Source organism: Empidonax traillii, unplaced genomic scaffold (genome assembly GCF_003031625.1).
Source record: "Empidonax traillii isolate 1590-97213 ecotype Southwest subspecies unplaced genomic scaffold, ASM303162v1 scaffold87:size1256882, whole genome shotgun sequence".
In the NCBI taxonomy this organism is placed as follows: domain Eukaryota; kingdom Metazoa; phylum Chordata; class Aves; order Passeriformes; family Tyrannidae; genus Empidonax; species Empidonax traillii.
In genome coordinates, this window is record NW_020955280.1 from 901,870 (window position 1) to 915,280 (window position 13,411).

The window sequence follows — 13,411 nt, forward strand, 5'->3', positions numbered from 1 at the left end:
CGTCAGTGCTGGCGTCCTGCTCAGAGCTTGGCTCGCCCGGAAGGTATTTATTTATTTTTCAGCAAAACATGTTGTAGGCTGAGCAAAACTAATTACGGAGGGCCGAGGCAGCATCTTCCTGTTAGTGCACCGGAGCTGAAACCGGTGCAGGAGGGAAAAACTGCAGGGGAAGGTTGCCGGTGCTGTGCCCCCGCTGCCATCCCCCTGTGCGAGGCCCAGCAGCGTCTGCCCGTGTTGTTCTGCCGTGAGATGCCAGGTTACAGTGTGGTTCCAGCCAGCACCACTCGCTCCCTCTGCGCAGATGTTTGCGCGGTTTCGGGAGCAGAGCCAGCCCGGACACGGTGGATGCGATGCCGCCCCACGTGCCGCACCGTGCTGTGCTGACAGCTCTGCTGGGGCTTGGGCTGTCTGAGCTCCTCTGACACCTCCCATTTCCATAGTCATTCCCGAAGTATATGTTTTCTCAGGGAGGTTTTGCAGTTGGATGGACAGCAGTGGCCTCAGTCCCTGAGCTGCCAGGGCACTCTCCTTGTTGCCACCCCCTCTCCCTGGGCACACTGGGTTTCTCCAAAGCCTAGTGCAGTGTGGATGCACTAAATTACCGCCTTGACAAGGTGCGTAATGTTCGTCTCCCGACTTCCAACTGAAAATAATTAGTTATTTGTCCGCCCCAGGAACTCCTGAGGAGGCAGTGTGAGGCTGGGCAAAGGCAGTGACACTGGCAGAGGGAAGGAGGAGACCAGCCCATGTCTGGGAGAAGCATCCATGGGGAGCGTGGCATCACCAGCCTGTCCGAGGGAATTTCTGCTGCCAGAGAAGGGCTGTGTAACAGCCCAGCATTACGGTTTCATTAATCAAAGACACTACCACTGCCCCTGTACAGCAACATCGGTGCTGCGCCTGTCCCTCGCTGACAGCTCCCTAATTCATCTTCCCGGGGAAGGGGGGGACGTGCTGCTGTTGCTGCTCGCGCTGCCAACGCTGCGGCCGTTTCCTGTTCTCCTTCTCAAACTTTTGAAGCCCAGCTGGTGTGGGGAGTGCTTTGGGAGCCTCTCTGGGAGCCGGCGAGTGCAGGGCAGGCAGTGTGCATGGAGCAGAGGCGAGACCCCTGGCTGGACTCCTGCATGCTTGGGGTTCTCCCATCCCCTGACCCAGGGAGGTGTCTCTGCCCATCCCCAAAATTCAGGCATCAAACCTGGGTGTGCACCCAGCGGTCCCATCCCAGGAACCCAAACCAGTCCTCCAGGAGGGCACATGACTATGCACAGAGCCAGGCAGCAGCAGATTGGAATCGGGCATTCTTAATTCTAGCTACAAAAACACAATATTTTGGAGTTGCTAATAATAAGAAAGTGTTTTCATCAAAGCTTTATTCGTCTGTGTGCTGACATCTGGAGAGCCGAGATAGATATTTTCCTTAAGACTGTATTTCCAAACCATGAGCTCTTCCCTGGCTGTTAATTAATCCTTTGTAGTTTAGCGACTGATGAAATCATGACTCTATGAAATTTTAATCCTTGTGCTGTATAGGCACAACCGACATTATCAGAGGACCCCAGGTGTGTGCTTGAAATTAGTTTGTTGAATCTCTTGCATATTTGATTACCTTATGAAACTCCTCGGGATCTGGGCTGCTCGTGGGAGCGGTGGCATTTGCCTGTGGTTTGTGCCCGTCCCTGGCTGCAGTTCCCAGGTGGGCTGAAGGGGAGTCGGGGCAGAAACCAGGGATGCACCAGGGAGGGGGCATCAGCATCGTCAGCATCTCCATAGGGGAGTGAGGGGTGGGAAGCATGTGTCTCCCTGATGGAACAGAGCAGCCCAGCTGCTGATTGATTCCATCTGGCACTGGGGGGTTGTTCCCACTCCCTGAAGGGGAACTCAGTGCAGGGAAGTGGCTCCTGGGCCCATCCCAGCTCATCCCTGCAGCAGCCACACAGGTACCACTCTGTTTCTGACACGTGTCCAGCCTCAACCCTGTGGTCAGATCATCGAAGAGAGTGGAAATTAACAGAAAATTCTCCCTGCCCTAAAAAACTCTTCCACTCATTTAAGTTGCTCTGTGATCCAGCATCCCAATAGCATATCCCTTCTTCCCTCTGTCCCTGCTTTTGGTTCCTTTGGGACTTTTGCCATCTCCTCAGGGCTCTGGGACGTACAGAGGGGCAACGGGATGATGCTGCCTGGACCATCTCAGGATTGTTGTCCCTGGAAACCATCTGATGCACCGTGCTGAATGCTTTCTGTCTGTGGCAGAATCCCGGACTGGTTTGGGTTGGAGGGGACCTCAAAGCTCATCCAGCTCCAAGCCCCTGCCATGGGCAGGGACACCTTGCATGATCCTGCTCTCAGAGCCAGGTGTCCCAACCATCCCGAAGGTTGGGAGGAAGGAGTGGCTGAGGCTGGTGCTGCGCTGGTGCTCCAGTGGCACACGTGCTGCTACAGAAACCAGATGACGAATATATTTTTAAACTTGGAATCCATGAACCGCTTATTATTTCTGAATTAGGAATCAAAACATCTGCATAATCACGCCGCTGCTGCGGCAGATGTACTCGGCACGAAGGTCACTTTGCCTTTTTGTGGAGATCTTGTATTATTTTGAATAAGCAGCTCCCCCCGTGCTCCGCCTGATGCCTCTGACACCCGTGTCGCACCGGCTCAGCGATGCCCAGCGCAGCCTGGGGCCGAGGCTGCCCAGCCCAGCGAGCGCTCCTCTTCCAGTGCTCAGCATGTCAGTGTCACCAGATGCCCGAAGAATGGGGATGATGATTTTGGACAGCACGTTAGCACCAGTTATTCCAGGCAGAGCTGCGTGCATCGCCACGCGTTAACCCCTCGGTGCCTGTGCTCCGTGCCCACTGTGACGGTGTGGAATCGTGGTTCTGTTTACATCAGTATCCAGGTGGTGCAGTGGAGATGCAAGACTGTTCCCTGGGCCAGCAGAAGCTGCTGAGACCCGGTACCATTGCTCAGTAAATTGTGCAGTAGCTACATTCCGAATTCCCTTCTGAAAGCTGCGGATCTCTCCAGCTTCAGAGCTGGGGCAGCATCTGTGCCCCTGTCTGTGGTGGGCAGGAGGTAATTCCCCACTGCTGGCTGCACCCCTCGGATGCAGCTGATGGTTTCCCATCCATGCTTGTCCCATCTGGCCTGAGCCCATGGACCCCCTTGTGTGGGGGTGCTGGGATACACAAAGGGAGTGCTGGCAGGGATAAAGCTCTGTCCAGGGGAATCCCATTCAATAACGAATATTGAATATGAATCTGAAACCAGATCCTTGGAATACATTTTAAAAAAATCTATATGCTGCCCTATTTTCTGTGGCCAGTTTTTTCCCAGGCCGTGGTGCTGGAAGTGCTGTTCTGCTGGGATGCTGGGAGTGGCCGATGGGAGATGCTGCCACATGTGCTCGGCCCAGGCCAGTGGCAAACTAGGAGAGTTGCTGCTCTTTGGCAGTATTTGTTTACACTTGTTGTGGGTAGGGTCTAAAAAAAGATTGTGCGTTTGGTGTTTGTGTCCTGGTTCTGTGTCAGGTGTGGTAGGACAGGAGGATCCTTTTCTTGGCTTTTTTCGAAGGGGAAGGGTTGGCATCGTGCTGGAATGGTGTCATGCCACAGGATCTGGTTTGAGCTCGTAAATTAGCACATGGTAAATATAAATATTGTACAGGCAGGGAGTTTCAGGGCCTTCTATTGATAGCTGTCTCCTCCCCTGATTGTTTGTTGTTGTGGTGGTTTTTTTTATCAAAACCTTCAGAAATAGTAAAATCTTTATTTCTGTTTCTGTTTTCTGTAAGATTTATTTATTTATTTTCAGCAGCAGTGGTGGTTTGAGGGCAGGTGTTTGTCGGTGTTTTCTTTTTTTTCTTCTTAGTTTATTAAAGCGAAAAGATGGTCTCAGTTCCCTTCCCCCTTCCCCGTGCCCTTAATAGCTCTCCCTGCTATTTTAATCCTACGGGCTGGGAGCTGAGGGCAGAGCAGTGACTGCAGGAGCTGAGCCACCAGCACCGTGGCCCGTGCGCTCCGGTATCAGTCACTGAGCATCGTAAATAGCCACGGCAGAGGCAGAATCACCCTACCAGCAGCTCGGGCGTGACTCCGGTGTCAGAGGATGGGGAACATGAGGTTTGCCACCGCTTGCTGCCCACTGACCTTGGCTTCCCCCTCTGCCCTTGTGACGTGCCACTGCTGCCTCAATCTTGATAAAATAGATCAGGGATGAATCAATTTTGTATCAATTTACCTGGGTGACAGTGACGTGAGTGGAAATGGGGCAGCAGGGAGGGTTTGGGGGACGTTGCTGGGATGCAAAACAGTGCCAGTCCCGCTTGGCCTGCCCAGTGTTCGGTGCTTCACGTGTGCCATGGTGGGGCTATGCCGGCTGGTGGCCACCCCTCCAGCGGGCACCGCGGTTACAGCCCAGTATAAATAAAATCAGAAGGCTCCCATAAAACTCTGTTATTGCTGCGGCACAAAGTTAGAACCACTGGAGGTTTGTGCTCCCTGGCACTCGCGCGCAGCAATGAATATTTTATAGGAAAGGAAATACTTAGTGTCTGAATCTTTTTATAGCACTGACGCTCCCGCGGTTGGTGAGCTGCCCCTCACACCCACGCCCTTCGCCAGCGCTCGCAGGGCTGGGTCCCCCCAGCATCCCCTGGCCCCACTGCCCTGCAGCATCCAGTGGTCCTACAGCATCTGCCAGCCCCACATCCCCACAGCATCCACTGGTCCCACTGCCCTGCATCCCATGGCCCCGCTTCCAGGGAAATGCAACCGGGTGGACAGGGGAAATCAGTGGGATGGGAATCTCGACTTGGTGCATGGACTTTGGGAGATGCAGCAAAACTGCTCTGTTAGTCCCAAGGACTAATTTCTGTCAGTGCAGGACTCTGAGTGCTGCACTCATGCGTGTTTTTGCCTGGCTTTGGACCTGTCAGGACTCTGCTGTTTTCCTTGTGTCACACCCCTCCCAATTCCCCCACTGTGTTTCATGTCCAAAATACAGATCAGGCAGGGTGTGGGCAGAGATGTGCAAGCCCCCACAGCCCCTCGCCTTGGATCTCCCATGCCAGGCTGCATTCCAGCCACACGCTGCTCCAGGCTTTGTCTCAGGACTCGCTGCTCTAACAGGTACCAAGAGAACCTCGGCCACGCTGGCGCCGTTCCTCGGCAGCGACGGGTTCTTGCTTCCCCTCGGTAACCGGCCGCCCTGCCAAGCTGCGCCCTGGCCCGGAGATGACAAAGTGCCCTTTAGTTAATTGCAGAACGGATCGCCTGGAGTTAAAAGTTCTGATTTATACGACTATGGCTCTAACTGCTCAATAACACGGGCCCGTAATCTACTTTCATTTCAAACAGAAGGGTGATTTATGGGGCAGCATGCCGCTTTAGCTCAGAAATGAGGTGTTCAACATATGCTCTGTTGACATAAATTTGGAATTTATCGCTCCTGTCAAAACTGCCTGTTGGACAAAGGTGCGCATTAAGGCAATAAATGGCTCGGAATAGTTTTCTGTCAAATTTCCTAACCATTGTATTCACTCTGTTTGAGGGGGAAAATATACACTTAAAAGTAATCAAACGGCCAAGAGCCATGCGTCTTGTTCAGGAGGGAGGGAGGGGAGTGGGTCTCCTCTCACTTCCAAAAGTGGGTGGCAGGAAGGGGCTGGGCTATGAGAGCTCCTCAAGTAAAAAAAGCAGAATTTTAGGCAGATTTTTAAGCAGGCAGAGCAGAGATTTGCTTGTGGTGAGAGTGGGACACTTGGAATGCTCTTTAGGTACCAGGGCTGCACCCGTACCCACACCCTGGGATGAGCCCCCATGTCCCCCTGGAACGGGCAGTGGCGTTTGCCACCGACCCCGGCCTTTTCACACAAAGCACCCTGTGGGGAAAACTCATAATTTTTACACCGCGTGGTCTTGCTGGAGTCGCCGTCCCTTTGAAGTGCTTTTTGTGGGGCATTTACAGGCCTTTTTAATTACCGTCAGCTTGCGAGGGGCCAGCCTCTTGCCTGGCTTTTGTTTGCCGGTGCTGGGCGGGGAGGGGGTATCGCTGGGTTTGTACTCCGCCTGGACAGCCCTTTGCCAAAGCTTGCTTGGGAAGGTTGGATCCAGCCCTGGGACTCCATGCCACGGGCATCTTCATTGCCCTGGGCATCCTCAGCTGATGTGCATGTAGGGACCTTGCAGGAGAAAGAAGCGCAATTTCAGCCTCAAATCAGAATAATAAAGCGTGGTTTATCTTTTGGCACGGAGTTTGGGCAGCACTGCCAAGCACGGATGTATTTTAACGCCCTTCAGTCCCCCGCCCCCCCCTTTCTGGAGGTACAACTTCAGAAGCGCATATTGATCTTTCCCCTCAGATCTTAACAGCCCGAGCAGCCGTAATACCTTGCTTACATCTGCCAGGTTTTTGTGCAGTTTTGCAACATCTCCTTAATCCGGCGAGCAGAAATAGAACATTTCAATCATATTTCGCTACCGGGAAACAGAGCAGATAAAGCGCTTTAAGACCTTGTTGAAAGGGACTGTGCAAGATGGCGAGCGATAAGATCGTCCTAGAAGCAGGCTCCAAACAGAAAACTTTTGTTACCGCTGAAATTTGTTGATAGAGATATTGCAGCTAAATGACTCACCGAGCACCCCAGCGCCCCCTCAAAACAGTGTGGAGGGGACGTGACTCGGGGACGTCGCAGCGCCCTGGGCAGTGGCAGGTGTGGATCTCCAGGGTGCCCTGGCACCAGCAGGGCTGGGGGGCTTTGTGGCTTTGTTTCCCCACTCTGTGTTGGGGAAGGTGGGAGAAGAGGTTGTGTTGGGTTTGCCATAGGCTTCGGTGATGCGGGGAAAGGAAACTTGTCCTTCCACTTCTCTGTTTCTTGAGACTCACTTAAAAAAACCCCAAACCTTCATGTTTTGCTCAAACTAATTAACTAATTGGACTTTAATTCAGTGAAAAGGCATTCTGGCCTCAGAGAGGGCAGCGTGGGCCCTGGGGATGCCGCACTCTTCATAACAAAGTGGTTTTAACGCGATGTTAAGTGAAGGAGCAAGCACAGCCCGAGCCAGGGAGTGTGACAGGCATGTCTCAAATTAAAAATGCAAAATGAGAAGGTTGTCACTTATTGAGCTGCTCATTGGCAGCGGAGCCCTGTCAGGAGGCTGGTGTTTTATTTATTTTTGCAAGGCGGATAAATCCTTTGGATTGTAAACCTTCTTGGCCTGAATTCGTGCATGACTCCTAATCCTCTGCTATGACACAGTGAATTCAGGACAAGCCTGATTAATAATTACATTATACAGCAAAGTTGAGAGTTGAAACCAACTCCTGCTCCTTTCCTTCCTGCTGTACAGCACTCACTCACTGCTGAACATCACAGGGTCTCCTCCTGCTCCTACTTTTCCTGTGCTGCCATTTAGCATCCTGGGAGGTGGGATGCAGGGCTGGCAGTTAGGGAACAGGCCCCTGTGCCCCGTGTGTCAGGGGTAGGTTTGGACCTCAAGACTCTCTGCAGCTGTGAGAGGTGATTGTGCTTGGACTCGGAGCAGCAGGAGCTTCGTGCCAATAAAACTTACACTTCAGGGGAAGTAAAGCTCAGACAAAGCTGAACCTCCCCCCTGCACAGACACATGGTTCTCGCAGCCTGCACAGCCGGGGCCTGAGCCCTCCCATGGGAGGGTCCACATCTAGCCCTGGACAGGACCGTTCCTGTTTTGTCTTTGGCAACAAGGCAATAGAAATACGCTTGTCCTGCTGTGGAGTGGTGATAAATGGTGGCTGTGATCAGAGGTCGGCACACAGTGATGGGCTGTTACTCCTCAACACACACAAATACTTCTCTGTTTACAGCATCTGATGTTGAAATTTTGCACGTGCTGCTGTTGTGAGTCCTCCCCAGCCACGGGTCCAAGCGGCTCGCAGTGACCGAGGGCTGGGAGGGAGCAGCTCGTGTGTTTGGGGCTTGGGGACGTTGATCAGCGTGGCTGTCAAGTGCAGAGCTGGGTGGCTTTATGAAGAGTCTGTTTGTCACCAGTGGAGGTGGTGAAATAAAGCACCAAGCCCCCATTCCGCATGTTCCAAGCATTGCATCCCTCCACACGCCCAGAGCAGCTGTTGTGGGGAGCGAGCCTCAGGGTACTCCTGTACAGTGCAGTGGGAGCTGAGCAGTGGCTGGCCCCAAAGGGGAGGGGGAATGGGTCTGGAGGGGCTGCCACGGGGTGACAGTGATGGCTTGGGAGTGAGATCAGATTAAGTTGGATTCATTGGTGGTTGTAGACTTGGACAGTTCTCCTTTAATGCTGCCTGTTTAAGGTCATTCCATTTGGTGGAGAGCTCCAACCTTGGCTACCCAAAGATGGAGCATAAATGTCTTTGCAGCAAAGACTGGGTGATAATGCAGGGTGTGGCCATTGCAGCCGAGCCTGGCACCTGCTGCCATGGCCAGTGCCCTGGGCAGAGGGGCCCCACTGGTCCCCAGGATGTGGGGGATGCTCAGCCCCACAGTGTGCTGCGGGGTGGGCGACGCGGTCAGAGGTTGTGCAATGCTGCCTGGGCGTAGCTCAGTGCGTACCTGGGGCTGCCAGGAAACAGTGAGTGGCAAATTTCCTGTTTGCGAGCTGGTGGTTGCGTTTGTTGCTTATGATTTGTGTCGCGCTGAATTTGGATGGAAATTGGGATTTGGTTAGAAATGCACCCAAACAACCTCTTAAAGTGGTTGGGTTTTTTTTGGCATACATTGCCCTTTTTCAGAAGTGCTCAGGGCATGGGGAAGGAGTTAGCCAACAGAGACTTTGCCTGAACTCCAGATTTCGGATTTATCAGGTTTATCAAAAGACTCAAACAACAGCAACAATGACAAAAATTGACCTGGAGAGGGTTGCCTCCTCAGTGCTGGGAAGTCACACAGGACCTACCCCGTCCATGCCTTCCCTGCAGGGCTTCTCAAACCAGAACTGACTTAGGGTGATCCATGGGCTGCAGGAAGCAGCAGGCGGTTTCTCGGCGTTGTTTCGGGTCAGTTCCCTCCGGCGCAGGACTAACCCCCCTCTGTTCTCCCCTAGGAAGCTGCACAGCGGGATGAAGACGTATGGATGCGAGCTGTGCGGGAAGCGGTTCCTGGACAGCTTGCGGCTGCGAATGCACTTACTGGCTCACTCAGGTGGGTTGGGAGGGGGTGCTGGGTTGCTCTCCACGCCCGCTCAGGGGTGCTGCGGCCGCTCAGCTCACATGTCTTGTCTGGAGCAGACACATGCGGAGCCGGCTGCACCCTTCCCTGGGCAGCATGCTGCAAACTTGTTCTCCAGTGCCCAGTAATTTGATTTATTTAAATATTCTTTTTTGGAGTTTGTTTTCAAGTCCTTAATTGTGGAAATATTTTCCAGGCTAAGCAGCTCAGAATAACAAACTCTACATGCCACGCAGCTGCTCGTGGTCAGCCCTGCTCACAGTGTGAGCACCGCCTCCACCTTGGCACCCACGTCCCGGTGCCGTTCTCTCGTGTACGGGTCCCTGCTGCAGGTTTGTTAGCAAAAGGGTGGAATTAGGCATTCTCTGCCTAATGAATCTGAGTAGCAGGTTCACAGGCTGCAGGGCCTTTAATCAAATAGGTAGGGAAGGGCTTGAGCACTGCAGTGAAGGGAAGACTTGTGCTCTGCAAGTGGATGGCAGCTCCAACCTTTCCCTTGGAGGTGCAGCCCCTGGCACAGCTGGGGGTCAGATGAGGAGAACTGGGCATGGCCCCCAGACTCCTGCGCTCAAACACAACTGAGAGTCCTCCCCCCTCCAAGGACAGATCGCTGGGGGGTGACGGGTACTGCAACCACAGCTCTGCTTGCAGGTAGCGTGTCAGGGAAGCTCTATTATATTTTATATGGTTTTGTACACTTTTATCTATTTTTTGCCCTTTTTCCCTTTTTTTTTTCTCCACTACCCCTTGTTCATGTGGCAGGGGCTGCTACCCCCATACTCCTTCTGGCCAGGTGCTGCTTTTTGGGGTATTGAACGTAGCCCTGACCCCATCCCACCATTTTTGGGACAAGCACTGGCTCCTCAGGGTGCCCACAGACAGTGGCAGGTTGCTGGGAGAGGTCCCCAGGATGCTGTTCCCCCCCAGTGCTGGGGTGCAGGATGCTGTTCCCCCCAGTGCTGGGGTGCAGGGTTCTGGTTCCCCCAGTGCTGGGGTGCAGGATGCTGTTCCCCCCAGTGCTGGGGTGCAGGATGCTGTTCCCCCCAGTGCTGGGGTGCAGGATGCTGTTCCCCCCAGTGCTGGGGTGCAGGATGCTGTTCCCCCCAGTGCTGGGGTGCAGGATGCTGTTCCCCCCAGTGCTGGGGTGCAGGGTTCTGGTTCCCCACAGCGCTGGTGCACGCGGCTCGTGTTTGTTATGGTCGTGTTGGCTCACAGCCCGTCCCTGGCAGGCAGCCAGCTTTGTGGGTACAGTATGTACAGTGAACACCGAGCCAAGCTTGTCATTGCGCAGGATTAATTTTTTTTTCTTTTTTTTTTTTTTTTGTGAATCTAGCGAGGGTGGGGGAGAGCTCAGCCTCTCACTCACAAACAGCCGCTGCAAATTCCAGCGCTGTTATTTATTAAAGCAGGAGACCTTTGCACCTCTTCCCTCACCTCCCCCTGCCGCCAGCCCGGGATGCAGCGAGGTTGTACCGGAGCAGCAGCACAGGGCTTGTTTTCAGCTCCAAAGTCAGCTTGCATCTGCACTAATGGATCATGTGTTTAGTTGGGAGTTTGCCCCTTGGGAGATCATTGTGGTGGGATGGCTTGTGTCCCCTGGCACCCACCTTCAGCCCTGGTGTCAAAGGGTTTGAGGGGGTTGACATCTCCAGCTTCCATATCCAAGCATTGATGAGTTGTGGTAAAGGTTCCCAATTGAGGAATGTTTAGGGACCAGTCCTGGGGAGTGTGGTGCTCTGCAGCAGGGTGGGCACACAGCACTGTTATTGCACCAGCCTTGCAGGTGCATGTTGACTCTCAATATAAAGTGTAAATGTAAAGCCTTTAATACCATGTAAAACCTTTCCCTACGTGCTGCCCACGCTGCCGGCGGCTGAGCTGTCAGACAACTCTAAGGACGATACTGAGAGTTACCCCACTCCCAGAAAAGCGAATTGCCAGGGAAGGAGAGATGGGAGACCTGGCTCATTGATGCATTGGTTTGACTGAGGAGGCTAGTCCCAGCACTGCTGCTCCCTCAGCCCTGGCCTCTCCAGAACTGGTGCTCAGTGGGTGCTCATTCACAGCCTGGGCTGCCGGTTACTCAGCACCTGCTGTCAGCTTGGTGTGTTCCCCAGGACAGGGAGGAAGGTGGGTTTCTGCCTGCCCCCTCTTACTTTGCCTCTCCATCCAGCAGAAATCTCTGCCGTGGAGATGGCTGTGCAGCCCTTCTCTGCTCTGGGCTGGGAACAGTGGGAATAACCAGCAATGCAAGAGAATGCTTATGGGCAGCATGGGTAGCGTGCAGGCAGCAGCCCTGCAGACCCCTGCCCTGTTGGCCCACACCCTCCCTTCCCACCCAAATATGCTCTTGCATCATCAGGAGGAGCAGACAAAAGCCCCAACATCCCGGTGGGGGATGGACATGCTGTCGAAGGAGCAGGGGCTGCTGGGCAGGTGTGGCCCAACATGCTGGTATGGTGGCACCTCAGGCAGGAGGGAAGGGTGAATCCCACCCTCAGCTCTCCCTGCCCAGTGTTACGGGAGGGGACTCACCCCAGGTCATCCACCTCCATGAAGCATTGCGTGTCTCCCCCAGGTGGGATGTGCAGGGTGGAGGGGGGTGACGGCGGCTCTGGCCCCCTTGCCCCCGGCCAGTACCCACAGCGGCTCCCCGGGGAGGCCTCGGCCCCCCCGCCCCGGCTGGCCGGCGTCCCGCGCTCGGTCCCGGGTGATGTCAGCGGCCTGCCGGCAGGTCTGGATGTTCTGCCAGCGTTCCCGCGTTTATGATCATCCGCAGATGTGCATCCAAGAACACACTGTACCCACAGCAGAAATTAATGCAGGCTTGACTGCCGGCCAAGCCGCGCACACGGGGGAGAGGAAGAAAGAAAACAAAAACTGTTTAATGCTGTTTATAAATTATACACTGGCTGATGAAAAATACATTTCTCTCGCCCCCTCCCCCCCCTTCCCATCCTCTCTGCCTTGAGAGCTTGAGCTGAGACCAGAAGAATATGGTTTGCTTTTTAGCTCCTGTTTTGGCCGGGTTCCTGGACCTGGCTGCTGGGTCAGAGCCAGCTGCCTGCTCCCCCCGCCCTTACCTGATGAAATATGTTTATTTTCACCCACCGCCACCTCTCTCCACTTCCCTCATTTTACTGTCCCTTGTTATTGACATTATTGACATTATTGAAGGTGGGGTGCAGAGAGGGGCTCCAGGACCCCTCGCGCTGTGGAGCTCCCCATGCCCAACACATCCAGTGTCCATCCCTCTGTCTTGTTCCCTCCCTGTGTCTGCAGCCATCACCACCCACCTGCTTTCTGCTGGAAGGGGGAAACTTCCCAAACTTCCCCCAAGGTCGTGGTGCTGCGGACCCCCCTCACTTGGGCTGAGGGGGTAAACGGGGCAGGAGCACCCCCACCCCTGCCAACCCCTCCCCGCGCACTCACCAGCCCTTTACGTAGCTTTTGTGTTGTTTTTTTTTTAATACCACTAATGTTTATCATTTGCCCAACAGGCTTGACAGATTTTGTTTCCTGTCGAGCGGTGGCGGTGGCGAAGCCCCCCCGGTTGCCAAGGAGCCGCCTCCCCGCACTGTCACGGGCTGATTTGGTATTCCGTGCGGCGCCCCGCCGCATTTCTGTATGCAAGACAAAGTGTTTTGATGGAGGACGATTGCAGGAGTGTCTGGAGGCTGTTTGGAGTTTTATGGGCTGTGCAGTACGCGCCGTGCTCGCTCGCCGTGCGGGGCTGCCGGGGATGGGGTCTGTCATTTTTTCCCTATGGAGAGAATGCTGCTGGAGAGAGCAGCGCTGGCAGGGCGGCAGAAAGGGGGGATTATGTAAAAACCTGCCTTTTTTGGCTCCCAAGCTAAAAATTTGCATTTTTATTATTATTTTTAAAATTAAAATACCCCGTGCTCCACCTGTTCCCATGTGGTGTGGGAGTCGGTGGCACTGGCTTGCCAAGGTTGGGTGATGGTGTTGCCTGTGACTGCCACCTCACCGGCCCCCAAGCCCCTGTTCTGTCATTCCAGGGGCTTTCCCGAGGCTCACCAGGACAGCCCATGAGGTGATGCTACAGCATCCTTCCCAGCAGAGCCTCTGGCACTCCAGCTTGGAGTCCCTCCTCACCCTGTGACACTTGTGCTTTTTCTGATATTCAATTATTGCCTTTCGATGGCACTTTGGGAAGCAGGAGCTGAAACCGGCTCTTTGGGCCTGCTCTGCAGCTCCTTCTTTTTT

At 54.1% G+C, this 13,411-nt stretch overlaps 1 protein-coding gene across 4 annotated transcripts in view; it reads left to right on the forward strand.

Annotated features, from left to right (window-relative positions):
- ZBTB16 (zinc finger and BTB domain containing 16) overlaps window positions 1-13,411 on the forward strand; it is a 53,264-nt gene that overhangs the window by 17,463 nt on the left and 22,390 nt on the right. For all 4 annotated transcript variants that reach the window (XM_027881381.1, XM_027881379.1, XM_027881380.1 and 1 more), the window contains one exon: window positions 9,060-9,157. In XM_027881381.1, coding sequence (XP_027737182.1) covers window positions 9,060-9,157 — 98 coding nt within the window. The remainder of the gene's footprint in view (window positions 1-9,059; window positions 9,158-13,411) is intronic.